Source organism: Bos mutus, chromosome 2 (genome assembly GCF_027580195.1).
Source record: "Bos mutus isolate GX-2022 chromosome 2, NWIPB_WYAK_1.1, whole genome shotgun sequence".
NCBI lineage: Eukaryota > Metazoa > Chordata > Mammalia > Artiodactyla > Bovidae > Bos > Bos mutus.
This window is the reverse complement of record NC_091618.1, coordinates 75,608,539-75,633,819: the sequence shown is the minus strand read 5'-3', so window position 1 is coordinate 75,633,819 and position 25,281 is coordinate 75,608,539. Positions and strand designations below refer to the sequence as shown.

At 37.1% G+C, this 25,281-nt stretch overlaps 1 protein-coding gene across 1 annotated transcript in view; it reads right to left on the bottom strand.

Moving 5' to 3' along the window:
• Nucleotides 1-25,281, bottom strand: part of THSD7B (thrombospondin type 1 domain containing 7B) — a 926,619-nt gene that overhangs the window by 715,757 nt on the left and 185,581 nt on the right. Inside the window, exon 2 of the mRNA XM_070380583.1 lies at nucleotides 6,254-7,064. Coding sequence (XP_070236684.1) covers nucleotides 6,254-7,064 — 811 coding nt within the window. The remainder of the gene's footprint in view (nucleotides 1-6,253; nucleotides 7,065-25,281) is intronic.

Below are 25,281 nucleotides of genomic sequence, written 5' to 3'. Positions count from 1 at the left end.
TCAAATCTGTGTCTCCCACGCTATGGTCCTCAGTTTGGCTTGAGTAAAACTCTCCTCTATTCCTTATTATATCTTGTTTACTGATTTTGTTGATACTCAGAAACTTGGATCTACATAAAGAACTATTGGAATAAATGAAGATAAAATAAAATATTTTATTTCTTCTTAATTGAGAAAAGATAATTTGTTCAAAATTACTGTAACAACGTATTTGGTGATTATAGGTTATGGGTAAGTGAAATTAATGACAACAGTATCTGAAGGGATGGGGAAAATGGATGGGGAATACTCTATAATGCATTTCACTATGTGACATGTTATACTGCTATTTGAAAGTGACTTGGATTAGTTATAAATTTCCATGGCAAACCATAGGGCGACCACTGAAAAAGATTTCAAAAAATATAAATTGATACTAAAAGAGACATGGCATATTATAAAATATTAATTAAAAATAGAGAAATGGGAAAACAAAAAAAGCAGAACAAAGAACAACAGCAGCAGTGAACAGAAAACAACAATGAATGTGGTAGCTATTAATCCAATTATAACAATAATCATTTTAAATATCAATGATATAAATATAGCAATTAAAGGACTGAGACTCTCAGAGTAGATAAATAAATACAACTATATGTTGCCTATAAGAAACTTATTTTAAGTAAAAAGATACAGACAGATTAAATAGTAAAGTCATAGAGAAAAAATATCATATTAATAGTAATCAAAGGAAGCTGGAATAGTATATTAATTCCAGAGAAAGCAGATTTGAAAGCACAGAAAATTATCAGGAATAAAGAGGGGCATTGCAAAACTCTAATGGGGTGAATTCTCCAACAAGGCATAAAAATCCTTGTTATGCATGTACCTAACAACAGCATCAAAAGACATGAGACAAAAACTAATAGAACGGCAAAGAAAGATCGATGAATCCGTTATTATAGTTGAAGACTTCAACACCCCTCTTGTCAGTAACATCAGTTCAGTTCAGTTCAGTCGCTCAGTCGTGTCTGACTCTTTGCGACCCCACGAATTGCACCACACCAGGCCTTCCTGTCCATCACCAACTCCCAGAATTGCTGACTCCAGGAGTCAGTAACATACAGATACAGTAAGCAGATAATTAGTAAGACCACAGCAGAACTGAACAGCATCACCAATCAATTGAATATGATTGACATTTCTATAGAATATTTCATCTAACAATAGCAGAATGCACATTCTTCTCAAGCTTATAAAGAGCATTCCCCAAAACAAACCATATTTCTGGGCCATAAAACACAACATTAACAAATCAAAAAGAAATCATACAAAGTATGCCCTCATGACACAATGCACTTAAACTACAAATCAAAAACAGAAAGATGGTTGTGGAACACTCAAATACTTGAGGATTAAATAGAACATCTCTAAATAATACATGAGCAAAGAAGAAATCTAAAAAGAAATTAAACATTATTTTGAACTAAATAAAAATGAAAATAGAGCTTTTTAAAATTTGTGGAATGCAGTAAAAGCAGCACTTAGAGGGAAATTTACAGCACTGAATTCACATATTAGAAAAGAAGAATTATCTAAAATCAATAAACTAAACTCCTACCTTAGAATATTAGAAAATTAAATTAAATTCAAATAAGCAGAATGAAAATACTGAAAATTAGAGTTGAAATCAACATAATGAGAAACTGAAAATCAATAGTGAACATAACTGAAACCAAAAGCCGTTCCTTTGAAGAAGTCAATACAATTCATAAACCTCTAGATGGGTTAACTAAGAGCAAAGGAAGAACAGAAGGAGGAGAGAGTGAGTGAGTGAAAGAGAGAGAGGTTCTGACTACCACTGAAATTCCCCATGGCTACGGGAGGATAATAAAACAATACTATGAACAAGCTTATACCCCCAAATTTCCTAACTTAGGTGAATGGACCAAGTCCTTAAAACACACAATCTGCTAAAACTCACACAAGAAGAAATCTATAATCTGAATAGATCTATATATATATTAAAGAAACTTAATCAATAACTAATAACCTACCAAAGCAGAAAGCATCAGGCCCAGATGGGTTGAATTCTACCAAAAATGTAAAGAAAGTGTTAGTTGCTCAGTCATGGGATCTTTGTGACCCCAGAAGGAAAAAAAATACTATCAATTCTTGACAACTTACTTCTCAAAGCAGAGGACATGATTTCTCAATTCATTGTATGAGGCCAGCACTATCCTATTACCAAAACTAGACAATAACATTATAAAAAAAGAAGACTAATATTTCTCATGAACATATATGCAAAAATTCTCAATACAATAGTAGCAAATAATACCCAACAACATATAAAAATACTAATACATCATAGCCAAGTATGATTTATTCTGGGTATACAATATAGGTTTGACATATGACAATCAATCAATGTAATCTATCCTATCAACAGACTAAGTAAAAAAAAAAAATCATATAATTATACCTGTATATGCACAAAAGGTACTTGACAAAACCCAACACTTATGTATGATTAAAAATTCTCAGCAAACTTGGAATATAGGAAGAGTTTTTCACCTTGCTAAAGAATATCAACAAAAAACCTGTAGTTAGCATCACACTTAATGGTGAGAAACCAGATGCTGTACTAAGATTAGGAGTAAGGTAAGAATGTCCCTTCTCACTACTCCTATTTGAGAACATACTGGAGGTCCTAGATAATGCAATAAGCAAAAAAATCAAATAAAATATGTCACATTGGAAAGAAAGATATAAAACTGTCTTTTTTGAAAATTATACACCTGTCTACATAGATAACTCCAAAGGATCAACAATGGCAATAATAACAAAAATGGAAAAAAACCCTCCTGGAACAAATACATTATAACAAGGTGCAGGATATAAGGTTAATATAAAAAGTCAACTGCTTTATTATATAAAAGCAATGAATAATTAGAATTTGAAAGTAAAAACACAATACATTTACATTAGAACCAATAATATATAAAATACTAAAGTACCAGTCTAACTGTATATATAAGATCTATATGAGGAAAAGTACAAAACTGATTAAAGAAATCAAAGAAGTTTTAAATATATGGAGAAACATTCCATGTACATGACTAAATGCAATATTATCAAGATGTTAGTTCCTCCCAAGTTGATATAACATTACAAGCATTTCCAATAAAAATCCTAGCAAATTGTTTTGTAAATACAAACTGATTCTAAAGTTTATATGGAAAAGCGAGAATTCCAAAAAGTCAACACAATAATTAAATATAAACAAATTCAGAGAACTGACATTCAACTTGAAGACTTACTATGTAAAAAAAAAAAAAAGACTTACTATAAAGATTAGCATTTAAGACAGTGTGCTATCGGGAAAGAATAGATAAAATACAAGAATGGAATAATGATACAGGGCCCAGAAACACATCCACACAAATATAGTCAACTGATCTTCAATAAAGAAGGAATGGCAGTTCAATGAAGAAAAGTCAGTCTTTTTAACAAATGGTGCTAGGACAACTGAACATCCATAAGTAGAAAAATCCAGATACAGAACACAAGACTTTCATAAAAATTGACTCAAAATAGAGTAAAATGCAGAACTGTAACACTCCTGGAAGATAACATAGAAGAAAATCTAGTTGACTTTGGGTTTGGTAATGTTTTCTCAGATATAATGCCAAAGAACAACCCATGGAAGAAATATTGATAAACTGGAATTCATTAAGATAAAGAATAACTTTTCTGTGAAAGACACTGTTAAGAAAATGAAAAGACAGATCAAAAACTAGAAGAAACTACTTTCAAAACATGTATCTGATAAGGGCTGGTATCCAAAATATACAAAGAACTCTAAACTCACAACAATAAGAAAAATAAAACAGACAAGAGATCTGAATAGACACCTCACCAAAGGAGAAAAACAGATGGAAAGTAAGCATGTGAAAAGATGCTAAACATCATATGATATGAAGTGACTGCAAATTAAGACAACAAGATACTACTACACACTTATTAAAATAGCTAAAATCTAAAACACTAATAACATCAAATGTTGGCTAGGGTGTGAAGCAAAAGGTGCTTTCATGACTCAGTCACTTTTTAAGAGATTTTGGCAGTTTCTTACAAAACTAAACATAAATTCATCATCATAGCAAGAACAGTGCCCACTGGTATTTAAGCAAATCAGCTGAAAATTATATTCACATAAAAATTGGCACCTAATGTTTACAGCAACTTTATTTATAATTGCTGAAACTTGCAGGTGATAGTAAAATGATCACTGGTTGCCAAGGGTTTAGGGAGAGGAAAGGTGGAATTAGTAGAGACAGTAGAGAAGATTCTTAGAGTAGTTAAACTTTTGTGTATTATATAGTACTGCTGGATACATGCCATTATACATTTGTCCAAGTTCACAGAACGTGCAGCACAAAGAGTGAACTCTAATGTAAACTATGAGTTTCAGTAATGTATCAGTATCGGTTCATCCGTTGTATTCAAATGTACCAAACAACTACACTAATGCAAGGTGTGTGTATGAAACAGTATATGTGTGGAGAGGGAATGATGAGGAGATACATAGGAGCTCTAGATTTGCTATTCAAATTTTCTGTAAACCCAAAATCACTCTAAAAAATAAAGTCTATGAATTTAAACAGAAATTAATTTAAAAACAGAAAAAAGCCAACATTTTTTAGTTTAAAAAAAAAAGCCAGCTATAGGCCGAAAACATTCTGTGTAATATTCCAGTAGAGAATATTAACAAACAATGTTTGTACAGATCCCACATACATACTGAGACAATAATCACCCCAATCATCTGCTTAATCTTTTGTTTCACAGAAGCAGGGAATAAAAGGCAGAAAATCACTCTTCAATGGACTTGCCAAGTTATATGGCATAAATCAGAATGAAGCATCAAAGACAAAATATTTGTAAAGCAGAATGGGAGAAAAAATAAAAAAACAATCATCACACTACTTTGTTCTGAGATAGTCCTTTGTGCCAGCTGTGGATCCTCAGAAATGAGCAACTGATGATAATGATTAATTCCATCCATGAGTGTTTCATTGTTGATAATTCCAACTATTGAAAGCCATCTTAATTTGGAAGAAATTTAGCAATATACCAGGGATTACACTTAAGAACTTCTGAGGGAAAAGTAAACAGATACTACTTTTAATACACTTTTATGGTTTATGTCACGACACTATAATACAGTGTAAAGTAAACAATTACAAATAATTTTGTAGCCTAAACTATTGCTTTTACAAGTTTTAGTCCATTCCCTCTAAAATCTGTCTTTCTAATTATTGCTGTGCAAGATAATGTTTCCATCAAATCAATGCCAAAGAAAACATTCTTGGATTACCTTATTGGTATTATTACTACTATAAAATATCTACAACCCAGAAATAAGAGAATCTGCTTACTCCTCAAAACAAAGTAAACAAACAAAAATCAGTTTAAATGAAAAATATTTATATAGCTTATATCCTAAATTTGAGAATAATTTAAATTTTGTCATTATAATAAATCACTTAGTATTTTTATTACTGTAATAACAAAAAAAACATTTTTATGGAAGGAAAGAGTCTTTAAATTCAATAGTGCTTTACAATTTTTAAAATTTTACACATATGATTTCATGTAATCCCATAATAACCCTTTTTCCCCCAGTACTATATTACCCTAGCCTTTTCCCTTTCCCCACTGGTAACCTCACTCGTTTGTCTTCCAAATATGAGTCTGCTTCTTTTTTGTTTTATTCCCTAGTTTGTTGTATTTTTTTAGGTTCCACATACAAATGCTATCATACCATATTTGTCTTTCTCTGACTTATCTCACTTCGTATATTGCCCTCTGAGACCATCCATGTTGCTACAAATGCCAGAATTTCATTCTTTTTTATGGCTGAGCTGTAGTCTACTGTCACACCTTCTTTATCCGGTCATCTCTTGATGAGGACTTAGGGTACAAGATCTATATTTTTAGCTGACTGATATATTGATAAAATGTGAAAATGGATGACTTGTCCTATACAGTCACACTATTAATTACTCTGGAGTTCAGTGTACTTCTGGTCTAGACTAAAAAATGTTTATACTTGACACTGAAAGCTTTTCTAGAGCAACTTTTAAAAACTCAAATCCCAAACCTGATTACAATTTTCCCATTGTAGAAAACCATGAAGAAATTTTTTATAAAATTACACTGTAAAATATTTAGGTGAACCATGATATAAACACCACAGACCTCCTACCTTAACACAGCATTTCTTCCATCACTCCTTGTACACCAAACCTGGCGGGTTTGAAAACCTATCTCTATGTCCCAGGACTTGGAATGGTGATGCGCCTTGTAACTGTGATGTCTGAAAGTGACCAACTCCTTCGACTCAGAGCTAAAATCCAGAACGGTTCTTCCACTTAGGTTAAGTTCTTTGAGAGGAGGCAGTCTACATTTACTCCATGGTCCAACTTTAAGGCTAAACGTATATTCCTCTGCCCCAAGAGGACAAGAAATGGGAGCATCACAGGCTCTTGACTCAGTCAAGTTAGGGCACTGTGACCCTCCATAGAGAGGGAGGGCAATAGCTGAGCGAGTTCTGTGCTGTAACTGCTTCCCACACCCATTGCTACACGTAGACCACGGCGAGAACTCAGACACCACACAATCCCGTGGGCAAGGGATGAGGCACGCTTGTTCCGTGGGGGGCTGAGGGGCAAAGTGTTCACATATCTCATTCACAACCATGGTTCTGTTCAGCTTCTGAACACAGTGCACCGTCCGATGCTGCAACCCGTGCTGGGCGGTCACACACGCTGCAGCCCGAGGCCTGGCGGGGCCCAGGGCAGGAGGAGCGAGTACACAGTGGTGCCAGTCGGAAACCTCCCACTGGAAGAGGTCTCTGTGCCAGTCACAGACTCGGAAGCAGCTTCTTTCCTTCGGAGGTCTGTTGTGCTCATCACAGTTAGACAGGTGGCTCGTCCACCCCTCAGAGTGGAAACACCACAGGGCACGACTCTGGCTTCCGCCTGGCCCACAATTTCCTGTACACCTTCCCCAGGGGCCTGCGGGCAGAAAAGACAAAGGGGTCGATTACTCCAAGATCCCAGGCCACCATCCACACAGAAACAGGTCAATCTGTACACCTTGAGACACAAGCAGTGTGAAATTGTGAAATACGAGAAAAAAAAAATAACTTAGTGGTTAAGAAAGTGGATTCTACTCTACATCAGTTGGCCCTTCTTGAAACCTGCAATCCATCTCTTACAGCAATGTCAACTTGGATGAGTTACCTCAACTGCCTAAGTCTCAGTTCCCCACCTACAGGAACAGATAATTAAAGTGCTGACTTGTAGAGTTTTTCTGAGGATCAATAATAAAATGTGATTCCAAGTAACAATATACATGTAATAAATGATTGGTATCATTATAATTATTATGTCTCAAAGCCTATATATCTAACTCAATATTAATACTTTCAAGTTAGGCAGAGTTTCATCTAAAAGAATAGCCCCAAATCCAGGATTTTAATAAACTAGGATTTTTCATGTTTCCAATTCTTCAGCTCACAACCTAAGTATACGCTCAGAAGAAAAAGACATTTAAAAAAATAACTTGCAAAAGCATCCTAAATATATATTTGCTTTCTAAATACTGTCCTCAGTTTTGGTTTTTACTTACAGAATGAAAAAGAAAAATGTGATACAGGGGTAAAAGTGAAGTTAATTAAAAAACAGCAGCACTGAACTGTCTGTGGAAATTCTGCCCCTACAATCCCTGAAATATACTGGCTGGGTAAAGCTTCCAAGGGCATCCCTGGTGGCACAGTGGTGAAGAATCCTCCAATGTAGGAGATATAGGATGTGTGGGTTTGGTCCCTGGGTCAAGAAGATCCTCTGGAAGAGGAAGCATGGCAACCCACTCCAGTATTCTGGCCTGGAAAATTGCAAGGACAGAAAAGTCTGGTGGGCTACAGTCTATGAGGTCGCAGAGTCAGACATGACCTAGCAGCTAAACAACAATAACTTCCAACATTAGCTTGTAATATGCCAAATCTTTTAATTAATGAATTAGTTTTATGAGAAAATTTCAAGAAATGGACAGATAAAAGCGCTACCCATTGACGTTTCTCGCTTTTCTTTTTGCATCCTAACTATAAACACACTGGCTGGCCTCATCCATTAGGCTGATCATCGATCTTTCCACAAAGACAGCAAGTAATCACATTTTGTGTCAATGGGAAAAAAATAGTTTCCTCCTTTTCTCTTTACTTAAATATTTAATAAGAGCCTGAAAAAAGAAGCTTATCACTGTTATATTTGCCCCTTTCCTAGCTTTGGAATCACCATAAAGGCAACTCACATCCCGAGAAATCTTTTAATTTCCACAAGAGAAAGAAGGTGAGGTCTTTCTCTCTTTCCTCAAATCTGATCAAACTCCAACATGTCACTTAATTAGTCCCTGGAATGCATTTTCAAGCACATCTAGTACATTTCTAGGAGCAGTAAATGTGTATAGTAACATGCATTTAGGAAGAGACATGTGCCTCCCCAGAGAAACAGGTATTTGCATTTGCTGCAATGAGGATCTCTCTGTGGCAGGGCAATACTTTTGAGGTTGTAATGTACCCAGTCCACCAGTTCTTTCCCCGAGCCCTGGGTGTGCAGACCTGCTATTCTAGGCAATACCATGTTGATAATTTCAGTGCTGATGATTTCTGTCACTTTGTGAAAGAGAATAAAATGTACTCTCATCTTCTTTTGGTGCCCCCACACTCGAGTGTGGTGCTCCATTTCTTGTTGAAACAGAGTTTTACAGAATGAAGTCAGCTTACAGTCACCAAAATGCCCTTTGGTTTCCCACACTCTTTCCGGGGTGAGCTGTCCCAGCACTGCCTCCTCAGGCACAGTCAGTGTGCATGGAAAGTGCAGCGTTCAGCACAGGTCGACTAATCAATCATCTTTAATTCTGATTATTTCCTCCTGAATCACCCACAGCTTAGTATTCTGTACACTGAGATGCTCACTGTGACATGATGGTTATTTGCAGGCTCCAGGTGTCTAGATGTTCTGGAACAGATTCAGGTTCAATACGCCACTCCCTGCCCAGCATCGCAGACCCCGCATGCGAATATTTACTATCATTAAAAACACAAACTACAAAACCCAAATCCACGGCTACTATTTCAAAAAATATGTGATTGTAGGAAACTTTTTAAATCTTTAGATTTTAATCATTTAAAATTATTTAATAATTTAATCCATTAAAATTAGATTTTAATTTTTGATCTATCCAGGAATTTGGGATTAACATATACAGGCAAATTCTTTACTGCCTGAGCCACCAGGAAAGCCCAACATATACATACTAGTATATATAAAGTAGACAACCAATAAGGACCTATTGTATAGCACAGGGCACTGTACTCAGTATTTTATAATAACAAACAAGGGAAAAGAATCTGAAAAAGCATATATATATATATATTTATATATAACACATATATAAAACTGTTTATATGTGTAACTGACTATATGACAGTTTATATATATATAACTGATTATATATTCAGTTTATATATACATATGTTCAGTTTATATATACACATACTGCATTATGTGCTCAGTCACTTAGTCATGTCTGACTCTTTGTGACCCTATGCATTGTAGCCCACGAGGCTCCTCTATTCATGGGATTTCCCAGCAAGAATATTGGAGTGGACTGCCATTCCCTACTCTAGGGGATCTTCCTGACCCAGGGATCAAACCCAGGTCTCTGTGTCTCCTGCACTAGCAGCCAGATTCTTTACCCTGGCACCACCTGGGAAGTCCATATAATATATAAGTATATATAATAACTATATATAATGTATATAACGTGTATATAACTAAATCATTTTGCTGAACACCCAAAATTAGCACAACATTGTAAATCACTTACACTTCAATTAAATAAAATCTGTTTTGAATGATCTAAAACACTTATTAGTTAAAATGAAAACAAAGCTTTTTTTGCTAAAACACTGGGTTTTAAAATATAGGCTGTCAGTTTCTATTTGTTTAGGTATCAAGTATATACAACTTTATACTTAGGATTTATTCCTGTGTATTAAAGAATGTAAGATGAAAATAGGGAGCCTCTTCTAAACAATCTTGAAAAGCTAACAGTAAATTTAATCAATCTAGAACTTCTTACAAAGTGATCCTTATTCTTAATTTTAAAATATTTGATTAACACATTTTCTTATTATTAACATTCTGTTTTCTTCTAAGTTTTTGCCCATTTTCAAAACTGTTAATGTAGCTTTTTTATTATTTGAAATCATTAATATTTTAAACTATATAAATTACTATTCTTCCCTTTGCTTTCATTTCTCCATCTATATAGAATTTTACAAACAGCCACATTTTTTTTCTAGATCAATGGAAGACAAAATATAATTATTAACAATTATCCTCCAGTTAAAAACAAATAAATAGAAAGAAATAATTACTACCATTTGTTAAAGCCTAGTGGTGTTGTACTGTATTTGTTTTCTTGTTAAATATTCAGGAATTTTACCAGGTGGTCATTAAATCATTCATGATTTAAAATCAGCCATGGTGGGAGTATTTACATCACACTACAAATCAAGGCAAATGAAGGCTTTTTTTTTTTTAAACAGTGAGCCAGTTGGTTTATCTTATATCACTGGTGACTTGATAAGTGCCTTCCTTCCTTCTGTTCCTTATAAAAATCCCATGAAGTGGGGCTACTTTGCTCATTGTATCAGTTGAGGGGAATGGAACTCTTAGAAGTTACAATGCACACCCAAGTTATACAACCAGTGTGTGATAGACTAGAATGAAACTCCAGATCTGTGTGACCCCAAGCGTGGGCCCCTGCCCTACATTTGAAAAGACCCTTTCTACAGTGTGCACTGCTATGTGTGATCCTAAAATCACAAGGCAAATGCGTTTCTTCACTTAGCTACAATCTCTCCAATTTGTTAATATTCCTTTGGATGTGAGTAGAACAAGTTATCAAGGTTGTGGCGGCGCAGGATTTCCCCCTCTTGACCCTGGGAATTTAGGACAGCAGTTTTTGCATACTAAGACACACGCATGTTTATAAACTTAAGTTACCGCATTTAGGAAGGCATGGTCGAGGGAGAATAGTTTTTCCACATGTTAAAGCGAACTTTGCAGACAACTGAAAAGAATCTGAATAACAAGTAAATGTAACTTGAATTGGCTATGCTTGGAAAAAATGAAAAACAAATTGTAAACAAGACATCTGAGACATGACAAGACCTCTCAGCAATTGACCTATAACAATTTGCATTTTTCAGATATGGAGAGAAAAATGTGTCCCATGATTTATTCAGTTGCGTTTGGCTATGAACTTAAAACACACACAATAGTGAAAATCATACAGCCCTGAGGGATTTTGCCTTTTCAAAAAACATGCATATTGAAGTAAAGTGTGACCTGCAGTATGACAAATCTTAAATCCCTTGTCCAAGTGCAGAAATAGAAGAGCTGATTAAAATTTTGAGCAGTTGCATGAAGAAAAAAGAATATCACTTTTAAATTTGACGTATATATATATAAAACATATGGTTATATTCAGAACATACATCTGAGATAAATAATCTAAAGAAACAAATAAAAAATCTATGTACAAACAATAATCATTTTATATTTTTTTAATTGGAAATAGGCTACAAGTAACACAAATAAAACAAAATTTTCATTACTCTAGGAGATGTACCCTACAAGATACTGCTCTGATTTATGTCAAAGAGTGTTCTGACTATGCTTTCCATAATTTTATACCATGGTCATATGCTGCTGCTGCTGCTGCTAAGTCACGTCAGTCATGTCCGACTCTGTGCGACCCCATAGATGGCAGCCCACCAGGCTCTGCTGTCCCTCGGATTCTCCAGGCAAGAACACTGGAGTGGGTTGCCATTTCCTTCTCCAATGAATGAAAGTGAAAAGTGAAAGTGAAGTCACTCAGTCACATCTGACTCAGCTACCCCACGGACTGCAGCCTATCAGGCTCTTTCGTCCATTGGATTTTCCAGGCAAGAGTACTGGAGTGGGTTGCCATTACCTTCTCTGATCTGGTGATATAATTAGGTCTTTAATCCATTTTGAGTTTGGAGGTTCCTTAAAAATCTAAAAATAGAACTACCATATGATCCAGAAATCCCATTCCTGGACATATATATGTAGAAAACCATATTCAAATATATATATGCACCCCAAAGTTCTTTGCAGCACTATTTACAATAGCCAAGACATGGAAAAAAATCTAAATGTCCATCAACAGATGAAAGGATAAATAAGATGTGGTACATATATACAATGGAATATACTTAGCCAACCAGTCCATTCTGAAGGAGATCAGCCCTGGGATTTCTTTGGAAGGAATGATGCTGAAGCTGAAACTCCAGTACTTTGGCCACCTCATGCGAAGAGTTGACTCATTGGAAAAGACTCTGATGCTGGGAGGGATTGGGGGCAGGAGGAGAAGGGGACGACAGAGGATGAGATGGCTGGATGGCATCACTGACTCGATGGACGTGAGTCTGAGTGAACTCCTGGAGTAGGTGAGGGACAGGGAGGCCTGGCGTGCTGTGATTCACGGGGTCGCAAAGACTCGGACACGACTGAGCGACTGATCTGACTGATCTGATCTGATACTTAGCCAAAGAAAATGGTGAAATAATACCATTTGTAGCAAAACGAATGGACCTAGAAATTATCATACTAAGTGAAGTCAGACAAAGAAAGACAAACATCAATTATATGTAGAATCTAAAAATGATACAAATGAACTGATTTGCAAAACAGAAACAGACTCACAACTTAGAGAACAAATCTATGGTTACCAAAGGGGAAAGGGAGGTAGAAGAAAGGATAAATTAGGAGGTTGGAATTAACATATACCCACAACTATGTGTAAAACAGATAATCAACAAGGACCCACTGCCAAGCATATAGAATGCTATTCAATACTATGTAATAAACTATATGGGAAAAGAATCTGAAAAAAAAAAGAATATATATATATATATATACACACATATATATATGCAGATATGCAGATGACTCCACCCTTATGGCAGAAAGCAGGAGAAAAAAAAAAAAAACTAAAGAGCCTCTTGATAAAAGTGAAAGAGGAGAGTGAAAATGTTGGCTTAAAACTGAACATTCAGAAAGCTAAGATCATGGCATCTGGTCCCATCAATTCATGGCAAATAGATGGGGAAATAATAGAAACAGTGACAAACTTTTTTGGGGGCTCCAAAATCACTGCAGATGGTGACTATAGCCATGAAATTGAAAGATGATTGCTCCTTGGAAGAAAAGCTATGACAAACCTAGACAGCATATTCAAAAGCAGAGACATTACTTTGCCAACAAAGGTCCGTCTAGTCAAAGCTATGGTTTTTCCAATAGTCATGTATAGATGTGAGAGTTGGACTATAAAGAAAGCTGAGCACCAAAGAATTGATGCTTTTGAACTGTGGTGTTGGAGAAGACTCTTGAGAGTCCCTTGAACTGCAAAGAGATCCAACAAGTCCATCCTAAAGGAAACCAGTCCTGAATATTGATTGGAAGGATTGATGCTGAAGCTGAAACTCCCAATACTTTGGCCACCCATGTGAAGAACTGACTCATTTGAGAAGACATTAATGCTGGGGAAGATTGAAGGCAGGAGGAGAAGGGGACGATAGAGGATGAGATGGCTGGACGGCATCACCAACTTGATGGACATGAGTTTGAGTAAGCTCAGGGAGCTGGTGATTGACAGGGAAGCCTGGCCTGCTGCAGTCCATGGGGTCACAAAGAGTCGGACATGACTGAGCAACTGAAATGAACTGAAACTGAATCACTTTGTTATACAGCAGAAAGTAACATAACATTGCAAATCAACTCTATACCAACATAAAATAAAAATTTAAAACCAAAAAAACACAAAATTGAGAACAATTAAAGGTTTAAAAGTTTAATTATATACATAATTACATAGATAAGTTTTAAACTAAAACTTGAAAACATTTCAATGGTGTAATAGGAATAGTAATTTTCTACTTGTTTACCTGCACTAAGATTATGTAAAATCACCATCCACCTGTGACTCATTACCCTTTCTATGAAATAAACACAGCTACTCTGCAATAAACTGTGAAGTATTTCAAGTCACATCAGTTCTAATTAACACGCTAACATTTTTGTATCAGTTCAGTTCAGTCGCTCAGTCGTGTCCGACTCTGCAACCCCATGAACTGCAGCACGCCAGGCCTCCCTGTCCATCACCAACTCCCGGAGTTCACTCAGACTCACGTCCATCGAGTCAGTGATGCCATCCAGCCATCTCATCCTCTGGCGTCTCCTTCTCCTCGGCCCCCAATCCCTCCCAGCATCAGAGTCTTTTCCAATGAGTCAACTCTTCGCATCAGGTGGCCAAAGTACTGGAGTTTCAGCTTCAGCATCATTCCTTCCAAAGAAATCCCAGGGCTGATCTCCTTCAGAATGGACTGGCTGGATCTCCTTGCAGTCCAAGGGACTCTCAAGAGTCTTCTCCAACACCACAGTTCAAAAGCATCAATTCTTCGGCACTCAGCGTTCTTCACAGTCCAACTCTCACATCTATACATGACTACTGGAAAAACCATAGCCTTGACTAGACGGACCTTTGTTGGCAAAGTAATATCTTTGCTTTTGAATATGCTGTCTAGGTTGGTCATAACTTTCCTTCCAAGGAGTAAGCGTCTTTCAATTTCATGGCTGCAGTCACCATCTGCAGTGATTTTGGAGCCCCCAAAAATAAAGTCTGACACTGTTTCCCCATCTATTTCCCATGAATTGATGGGACCAGATGCCATGATCTTCGTTTTCTGAATGTTGAGCTTTAAGCCAACTTTTTCACTCTCCTCTTTCATTTTCATCAAGCGGCTTTTTAGTTCCTCTTCACTTTCTGCCATAAGGGTGGTGTCATCTGCATATATGAGGTTATTGATATTTCTCCCGGCAATCTTGATTCCAGCTTGTGCTTCTTCTAGCCCAGCGTTTCTCATGATGTACTCTGCATATAAGTTATATAAGCAGGGTGACAATATACAGCCTTGACGTACTCCTGTTCCTACTTGGAACCAGTCTGTTGTTCCATGTCCACTTCTAACTGTTGCTTCCTGACCTGCATATAGCTTTCTCAAGAGGCAGGTCAGGTATAGAAGTGAATTTTTTTGGACACAGGGTAGAATTGATGAAATCTCAAGTTACATTCACCTTTATAACTCTATGATTCCTCTTTTTTTGTATGGGTTTTTGAAGAAAGTGCAAATCTGTGAATGTTCTAATGTAATATTCCTCTAAAAGTAGAAAAGTTCTGGCAAATTGTATTCTCTTAATTAAGTTATCCTTAAGTGGATTAGTTTTGATGAATGCATCACCCAATCTAAATCATCACAGTTAAAGCAGCCCACAGGATGCCTGAATATTAGGTGCGGTATTAAGAAGCCTGCAACCAAGGGGAAAAAAAGCACTCCAGAGAACAGGGAATAAACATATTCCCAGGAGCATTCACACTGTTCTCACCACTATTTGAAGTAGCAAACTTGATTTAATACCATTCACACAATAGGAAGAGATGTTTGTTTTATTATTCACTTTCTTTCAACCACTGCTTTTATTATCCTGACATTGCTTTATATTTAACTCTACCAAGAACACTGAGAAATGACATGGATGACATGGCTGAGCTTTACTGTTCTAAACAAATTATTGGTGGATAATTACTGTACCAAAGCACTCAGAAACCTGAGCATTACACAATGTGACATAAAACAGCATTGATCCACTTGTAAGATGTCTCATCTACAAGAAATTGCTTGGAATTTCTGTCATAACTTTCACATCTCAAAAAGCTTTCACATTGATCATGGAGAAATTAAAGTAATATCTCCATTACACAGTGGACAATTATCTAGGAAATCACACTTTCTAAAATACATCAAAGAACCCAAGGGATGAGAAAAAGTGGCCAGTGAACATTTATTCACTGAAACAACCATTATTCATTATCTGCTATTTGACAAGTAGTGTATTAGACTCTGGGAATATAAAAATGAATGAGACATTAAATACATCTCATAATAACTGTGCACTAAATATAATGCCTACATGCTGATGAAAGGACATCAGGCCACTCAGGGTTGTCTACACTTAGCTTGTACACAGCATTAACAATCTTAATTTGACTTCCCAGAGTTTATTAAATCAAAAGCAGAAGGCTAGAAGTTGAGAGGGACCACTGAAGGCAGGTACAGTAATGAAAGTCAGAAGAGATGATAGCTTCTGAGTCTACATTTCAAAATATATTATAATAATTAATAACTTCCACTAGCAGGGGATGTATAAAGTCACCCAACACTTTCTAACCTTTCAGAGCAAACCTGCTTATTAGATATATCCATTTGTGAGTTATGCCTCTGATAGAAACAGGCACACAACACAGAAAATGGAGAGACAGGAAAAAAAAAATTAATGGGAAGGAATTTAAACCCTAATGCATTTCATTTATTTTATGGATTTTATTAGATTTTTTTTTCATTAGAGTATAGTTGATTTACAATGTTGTGTTAGTTTCCAGTGGGCTTCCCAGGCGGTGCTAATAGTAAAGAACCTGCCTGCCAATTCATGAGACATAAGAGACATGGGTTCGACCCCTGGATAGGGAAGCTCCCTGGAGGAGGGCACCATGGACAGAGGAGCCTGGTGGGCTCACAGTCGGTAGGGTTGCAAAGAGTCGGACACAATTGAAGCGACTTACAGTGTTGCACAGCACATTTGTTTCAGATATACAGAAAAGTGAATCAGCTATACAAATACATACACCCACTCTTTTTTAGATTCTTTTCCCATATAGGCCATTACAGAGTATTGAGTAGAGTTCCCTGTGCTGTAGAGTAGATTCTTATTAGCTATCTGTTTTATATATAGTAGTGTATATATGTCAATCCCAACCTTCCAATTTATTCTTCCCCATCTTAACACCTGGTAACCATAAATTTGTATTCTACATATGTAACTCCGTTTCTGCTTTGTACAATAGATATGTTCATTTGTACCCTTCTTTTAGATTCCACATATAAGCAATATCATATGATATTTGTCTTTCTCTCACTTAATTCACTCCACATAACAATCTCTAGGTCTATCCACATTGCTGAAAATGGCATTATTTCATTCTTTTTTATGGCTTAACAATATTCCACTGCATATATGTAACACATGTTCTATATCCAAGTCTCTGTTGTAAAAAACACAATGACACAGAGGTTAAACATGTTACTAAGTGACCAGTGGATCACTGGAGAAATCAAAGAGAATATAAAAAAATACCTAGAGACAAATGACAATGAAAATACAATGATCCAAAAACAATTGACACAGCAAAAGCAATTCTAAGAGGGAAATTTATAGCAATATAATTTTACCTCAAGAAACAAGAAAAATCTCAAACAAACAACCCAACCTTACACCTAAAGCAACTAGAGAAAGAAGAACCAACAAAACCCAATGTTAGTAGAAGGAAATAAACCATAAAGATTAGAGCAGAAATAAAAGAAATAGGAACAAAAAAACAACAGCAAAGATCAATGAAACTAAAAACTGGTTCTTTGAGAATATAAACAAAACCTTTAGCCAGACTCATTAAGAAAAAAAGGAAGAGGACTCAAGTCAATAAAATTAGAAAGGAAAAAGGAGAAGTTACAATGGAGATAACAGAAATATCAAGGATCGTAACACACTACTACAAGCAACTATGCACCAATAAAATGGACAACCTAGAAGAAATGGACAATTCATACAAAGGTACAACCTTCCAAGGCTGAACCATAAGGAAATAGAAGATATGAACAGAGAAATCTCAAGTACTGAAATTGAAATTGTGATTAAAAATCTCCCAACAAGCAAAAGTCTAAGATCAGCTGACTTCACAGGAGAATTTATAAAGTATTTAGAGAAGAATTAACACCTACCCTTCTGAAACTCTTCCAAAAAATTGTAGAGAAAGAAACACTCCCAAGCTCATTATACAAGACCACCAATACCCTGATAATAAAACCATACAAAGATATTATACCACAAAAAAAGAAAATTATAGGCCAATGTCACTGATGAACATAGATGCAGAGTTTCTAAACAAAATACTGAATCTAACAACACATTAAAAGGATCATCCATACGCCATGATCAACTGAGATTCATTCAAGGGATACAAGGAGTCTAAAATATCCACAAATCAATCAATGTGATACTCCACATCAACAAACTGAAAAATAAAAAACATATGATCCATCAAAAAATGTCCACTGACAGATAAACGAATACAGAAATTGTGGTACATATACACAGTGGAATATTACTCAGCTATTTAAAAGAACACATTTGAGTCAGCCCTAATGAGGTGTATGAACCTAGAGCCTATTATACAGAGTGAAGTCAGAAAGAGACAAATATTGCATATTAACACATGTATGTGGAATCTAGAATGACAGTACTGATGAATCTATCTGCAGGGCAACAAGGGAGACACAGACTAAAGAACAGACTTGTGGACACAGTCGGGGAAGGAGAGGGTGGGACGAATTGAGAGAATAGTATGGAAACATACATTACCATATGGAAAAGAGATAGTATGTGGGAATTTGCTGTGTGACACAGGGAGCTCAAGCCAGTGCTCTGTGACAACCTCAGAGTAGGATGGGGTAGAATGGGGAGGAAGGTTACAGGAGGAAGGGGACATATGTATACCTGTGATTCATGTATGGCAGAAACCAACACAATATTGTAAAGCAATTATCCTCCAATAAAAAGATTAATAAAAAGAGAGAAAAAGTTACTAAAAAAAAATGATCATCTCAATAGATGCAGAAAAAGCTTCTGACAGAATTCAACTCCCATTTATAATAAAAAAAAACCCTCTCCAAAAAGTAGGCAAAGAAGGAACCTACCTCAATGTAATAAAGGACATGTATGACAAACCCATAACAAACATCATTTTTAATTGTGAAAAACTGAAAGCATTTCCTCTCAGATCAAGAATAAGACAGGATGTCCACTCTGGCCACTATTATTCAATGTAGTTTTGGAAGTCCTAGCCATGACAATCAAAGAAGAAAAAGAAATAAAAAGAATCCAAATTGGAAAAGAAAAACCATAACCACTTGCATATGACATAAAACTATACATGGAAAACCCTGAAGATGTCACCAGAAAACTACTAGAACTCATCAGTGAATTTGGTAAAGTTGCAGGATATAAAGTTAATGCACAAAAATATCTTGCATTCCTATACACTAACAATAAAGGATCAGAAAGAGAAATCAGGGTAACATTCCCATTTACCATCACATCAAAAAGCATAATAAAGAGTGCCAGGAGAAATATCAATAACCCTTATGGCACCCTATGGCAGAAAGTGAAGAAGAATTAAAGATCCTCTTGATGAAAGTGAAAGAGGACAGTGAAAAAGTTGGCTTAAAGCTCAACATTCAGAAAACGAAGATCATGGCATCCAGTCCTATCACTTCATGGCAAATAGATGGGGAAAAAATGTAAACAGTGACAGACTCTTTTCTTGGGCTCCAAAATCACTGCAGATGGTGACTTCAGCCATGAAATAAAAAGATGCTTACTCCTTGGAAGAAAAGCCTTAACCAACCTAGACGCATATTAAAAAGCAAAGACATTACTTTGCTGACAAAGGTCCCTCTAGTCAAAGCTATGGTTTTTCCAGTAGTCATGTATGGATGTGAGAATTAGACTATAAAGAGAAAGCTGAGTGCCGAAAAATTGATGCTTTTGAACTGTGGTGTTGGAGAAGACTCTTGAGAGTCCCTTAGACTGCAAGGAGATCCAACCACTCAATGCTAAAGGAAATCAGTCCTGAATATTCATTGGAAGGACTGATGCTGAAGCTGAAATTCCAATATTTTGGCCACCTGATGAAAAGAACTGACTCATTGGAAAAGACCCTGATGCTGGGAATGATTGAAGGTGGGTGGAGAAGGGGACGACAGAGGATGAGATGGTTGGATGGTAATCATTCAATGGAGATGAGTTTGAGTAAACTCTGGGAGTTTGTGATAGACAGGGAAGCCTGGTGTGCTGCAGTCACAGAGAGTCAGGCAAGACTGAGTGACTGAACTGAACTGAAAAAGCATAAAATAGCATTTTAAAAAATTCCATTGTATTTTTCATAGCAATCAAAAAACCCTCATTACTACTAAAACTATTTTCAAAATACATATTTGGGACTTTGAAAAATAAGTTTAGAAAAATTTAACAGCAATAGTCGAGAGATAGTAAACATTATTTTCATAAGTATAAAGATACACTTTTGAATATTTTTCATGATTTCAAATTCCAGACCACCATAGAGTATCTGGACTGCATATATACACTTCCAGTAAGCATATACATTGCTGCTAACATCCCAAGTTCTTTTTGCATGATTGTGTTCTATTTGACATCTAACAGCACGTTCTAAGTCCATTTCATCGTTATGGACAGATGCCTCTGTCACTTATCATTTATGATTATAAATTATTAGTTGCCAGTAGCCAGAAAATCCATTAAAAGAACTTGACAGCGGAGCAGATTAGAAATCTATCTGAATGGCTAATCAGTTCATGCAAACACCATAGAGACAGAAAACTACCTTTTAAAAATTGTTTATCAATATTTCTGGTTTCTAAAAATTCTGAAGCCTAAAAGGGCATCTCAAACCTCATATACTTCATTGCATCCTGACATAAAGTGGGTCTTTTTAGATCACTCATATATACAGCCTGCAAACCACCAAGATTGTAGGAATGTAAAGGAAATCTTATAGCCCAGTTTTTGGAGCAGGGAGTGAAGTCCAAACAAAATCCATGACTTGCTCAAGGTCATGCAGTCATTTGGAGCAGAAATGGAATGGATCATGGCCCTCCAGAAGCCCAATCCAGTGATCTTTACAGTATATCACACTGGTTTCTGTTATAACACTCTACAACTGCAAGGGGAAAAAAGGGCTCCATCAACGGTCTGTCATCCAAGGTGGAAAAGGAGGAAAAACAGAACGAACAAATGGAAATTCCATAGAAACGCACTTTATATAAGCATCAACCCGACTGTGAATGCTGAGGGAATTTAATCTCCTAGATCACCAGCTAGGAACACACAGCTTCCCAGAGGCCCTTCAGAGCTGATTACGTGAAACGGGATCCTTCCTGTCTCAGTGTGAGTGAGAATATGGACAAAGTTACTATTTGGGTACATCCAACAAGGCTTAGGGGTTTAGCACACAAAGAAAGTCATAGGCACCAATAAGAAGTGATGTGTCCTTAGAGTAAATATAGCATTAATAGTAACAGTTGTCATTTTTGAAACATTTACTATCTTCCCCATATCATTACTGAGATTGGTGTGCTTTGCTAAATGAGGTCAGCAAAGCCTGAGGTCAAAGAGCTTTCTCAGGGTAAATGGCTCAGTTGTCCGGATACTGTACTCTTCAGTTTTATCGACTCCAAATATTTCCCATTGTAACCTCAGTTTACCTATTTTTAGAAGCCATATCTCTTGAGCAAATAAAGCCATGCAAAGCCCCTTAGGTAAAATATATTTAGGAGGAGGTCTATTCTGAGGGTAGCTGGGTGAGGGACAAGGGGTCCTGCTCTTCCTCTCCTGCCTACACCCCTCAGCCTTGCCAGAGTCCCAGCTCAATGGCCCAGCTCCCTGACGGCTCCAGAACTCCTGGGGCTTTGATACCTGTCAAGGGATACTAATGGGATGTTCTCATCCCATATATGCTCCACTCAACTTTGACTTTACTTGCAATAAACACTTCAGCTAAGCCCTCTCAATTCCCTGAAGACACACACACACACACACACACACACACACACACACACAAACCAATTTTTCAGCTGTTTTGCATCAGTTCAGTGAGAAAGGCAATGAAGTGTAGGCCAGACATAGAGTAAAGCTGAACTCTGCCCAGTATTCTAAAGGACTTTCTCCCTTTCCTTATTGATCACTAGGCAGTGATGACTCTTCAGGAGGATCAGAGATGTGTTTGTTTTATACCACAAAGAAAGCAAAGTGGAGCAAGTTCTTAGGATGTTGAAATTTGTAGTCTGTGCCTCCACCCAGAAAACAGAAACCAAGTTCCACAGTGAATAATCAATATGTGTTGGGCTTCACGAGGAAGGCCTTGCCTATTGTTGTCTATTAGAGGCTCACAGAAAAGGCAGCAATGTTGGAATTATATGTGTAAGCTTTAAGAATATATAAATCCTTTTTATGTCTGAGTAATATTCCATTGGATTTGTCACTGTTTAGTCACTAAGTCATGTCCAACTCTTTTGCAACCCCATAGACTGTAGCCCCCAAGCTTCTCTGTCCATCCGATTTCCCAGGCAAGAATACTAGAGTGAACTGCCATTTCCTTCTCCAGGGGATCTTTCTAACCCAGGGACTAAACCCACATTTCTTGCACTGCAGGCAGATTCTTTAGCACTGAATCACCAGGGAGGCTCCTGTGTTTCCTTAGCTTATGCTTCAAAGAACAAACATCCAACATAATGCCCAATGGGATTCTTAAATGTTGGTTTTACAAAACCCCACCTGTAATACCCATTACTCTTTGCTGCAACTCTTTGGACTCCTTATTGCCAGGCTCCATGAAGCCCATGCAATCAGGGATGGAGTGTCCAATCTTCTAAGGGTTGTTAGTTAAATGAAATACCTGTCTACAGAAATACAGTTGATCTTAGTCATGGCTCTAATCAGAATATCCTAGTTGCTTCAGGCACATTACTGAACAAGATGCTATAATCATTTTTTTCTCTTAGAGGATTCAAATAAATAAGAATTATATATCACATCTTACCATCCCAGTCTATGACTCACAACCCTAAAAAGTGACAGGGGGTAGAATTATCATGGTGGTCACAGCCTTGTTACAATAATAGCGCTGACACAGTAGCAGACACTGTGGCTGACGTTTAATAACAACCATCTTACTCAATCCCCAAAGCAGCCTTGAAAAGTAGGCTAATTTAGAAAGGACTCCTAGATGCCCTAAGTTCCCTAAATATTTTCAGGAAACTTTACAGAAAGAGATAAAAGAGAGCAAATATGGTCTTTTGTTGACACGATAATATTCTCAGACACCCAGGAAAACACCTAAGAAAAGAGGAGTCTGGAAGACTTGCTTTAAAACTGTTAACTTGGGACACTGCTCAGCCTGAGGAGGAAGCCCCAGACACAGAGGTAAAGCTGAGAAACCTGCCATGATACAGGTTTCCAGTGGAACCACAAACATTCTGTGGAGATACCTTCATGCTCACATCTTAGCGGGATTTGAGTGGCACCATTATTCGGAAGGGTGTTTAGGTCAAAGACCCAGTACCCACATTCCTATGGGGTTGACAGATGGAAGAACCATGGTTGAAAGGTATATTTTGCTTACAGAAGCACAGAGATTTATTAGATGGTGATCTGAAGATATTTTTGAAACCAAACATAGCACAATAGGCCTCTGACTTCTGTGTAGACAGAAGTCTAGTCCATTAAGGTTCTGTTGGATGTTCCTGAAGAATGGGTCTCCTTCCCCTGCCACATGCCTGCTGGCTCAAAAATAAAAGTTTATCCCTGTTTCTTCTACCTGGGACAAAATTGATAATAATAGAGATCCTGATGTTAGTGAGACAGAGAGACATAGAGACCTTGTATCTTCCTTCCCCAGAAAGAAAATGGCAGCTGTGGATGTCCAGGCAGATAAGGCCAGGGCCAATGGGAACCTCTGAGAGATCCAGCACAGTGGAAAAGTTACACAAAGAACCAGCTATGACACAGAAGTTCTAGAGAGAGTTGACAGCTACCAAGAATAAGGGCCATCTAAGTGGTGGCCAGTATGAACTGATAGTTGAGGAACAGGTAGACTTCCCAGAGAAAAGAGGAGGGACTCCAGTGGTAAGAGGGCTCAAAATAATCAAACTAATCTAAAAATGAATGAAAAAAGTATATTTTTTGCATATCTAAGTTTTCTGGAGGTGTTTCACTCATTTATTCGGAGGAAATCTTGCAAGAACTAGAAGTGTAATGCCATAAGAATGCATCCAGTCAGTAAGGCAGAAGCAGGAGGGTAGAGAGATAAAGGACGACGCCCACCAGGTCTGGTCCCTGGTGGAATCCAAACAGAGGAACCTCCCACTCCTTGCCATTACTCATTCTAAACTGAAAGTCACTCAGTTATGTCTGACTCTCTGCCACCCCAAAGACTGTGGCTTGCCAGGCTCCTCTGCGCATGGAATTCTCCAGACAAGAATACTGGAGTGGGTAGCCATTCCCCTCTTGAGGGAATCTTCCAAACCCAGGGATTGAATCCAGATTTCCCACACTGCAGGCAGATTCTTTACCATCTAAGCCACTCATTCTAAGGCCAGTGCTTAATTCTAGGCAGAATGAGACTGAGGAACAAAATGAAACTTAATCACCAAAGAACAGATAAAGCTGATTCATTTCTGAATTCAAGTAAAATCAATACAAAGAACTTGAATATTTGGCTGCCTAAATATTAAACAAGAAAATCTGGACTAGACATTGTCCCTCTTGAAAGAAGTGGAACCTCAAGAAAGTATTTCATCAAGGTCAAGGTTGCCATTGGGAGAACTGGCAGCCTAAGTCTTCAAGAGCGAGGGTGCATCAGACATTCTTATAAGTTGCCATGGATTGGCATGAGATGAAGAAGACCTACCTGGGTTCATGATCTATTCAGTCTACACAGTGGTGCACCCAAAGTTCTTAGCTGAGATGGGTACTGAGTATCACTACCACATATAAGAGTTCAGGGGAATCAGAGGAGTAACAATAAATATAGCCCCAACCACCCATTAAGCTGAGAGTCCTATGGGACATTCAAGCCCTTTGATGGATAGCACACTGAGAAAATACATCCTCATGATTCTTTTCTAGCTAGGTGAGCACAGGGCAGTGGCCTGAAGCCTGGGTCAACTCCTTTTAGCCCCTCAACCCACCCACTCATGCATGATGGGAATTTCCCAGAGTGCTTTGTGGGAATTAATTTACAGTGAAAGTGAACTGAAGAAATGTCATTTGAGATATGGGGGTAGTTTGCATTCACATAATGAAAATAATAATTATTATAAGGTAATAGTCACTTAGGAAAGTGAAAGGAAAAGAAGGAAAGCTATGACAAACATAGATAGATCAA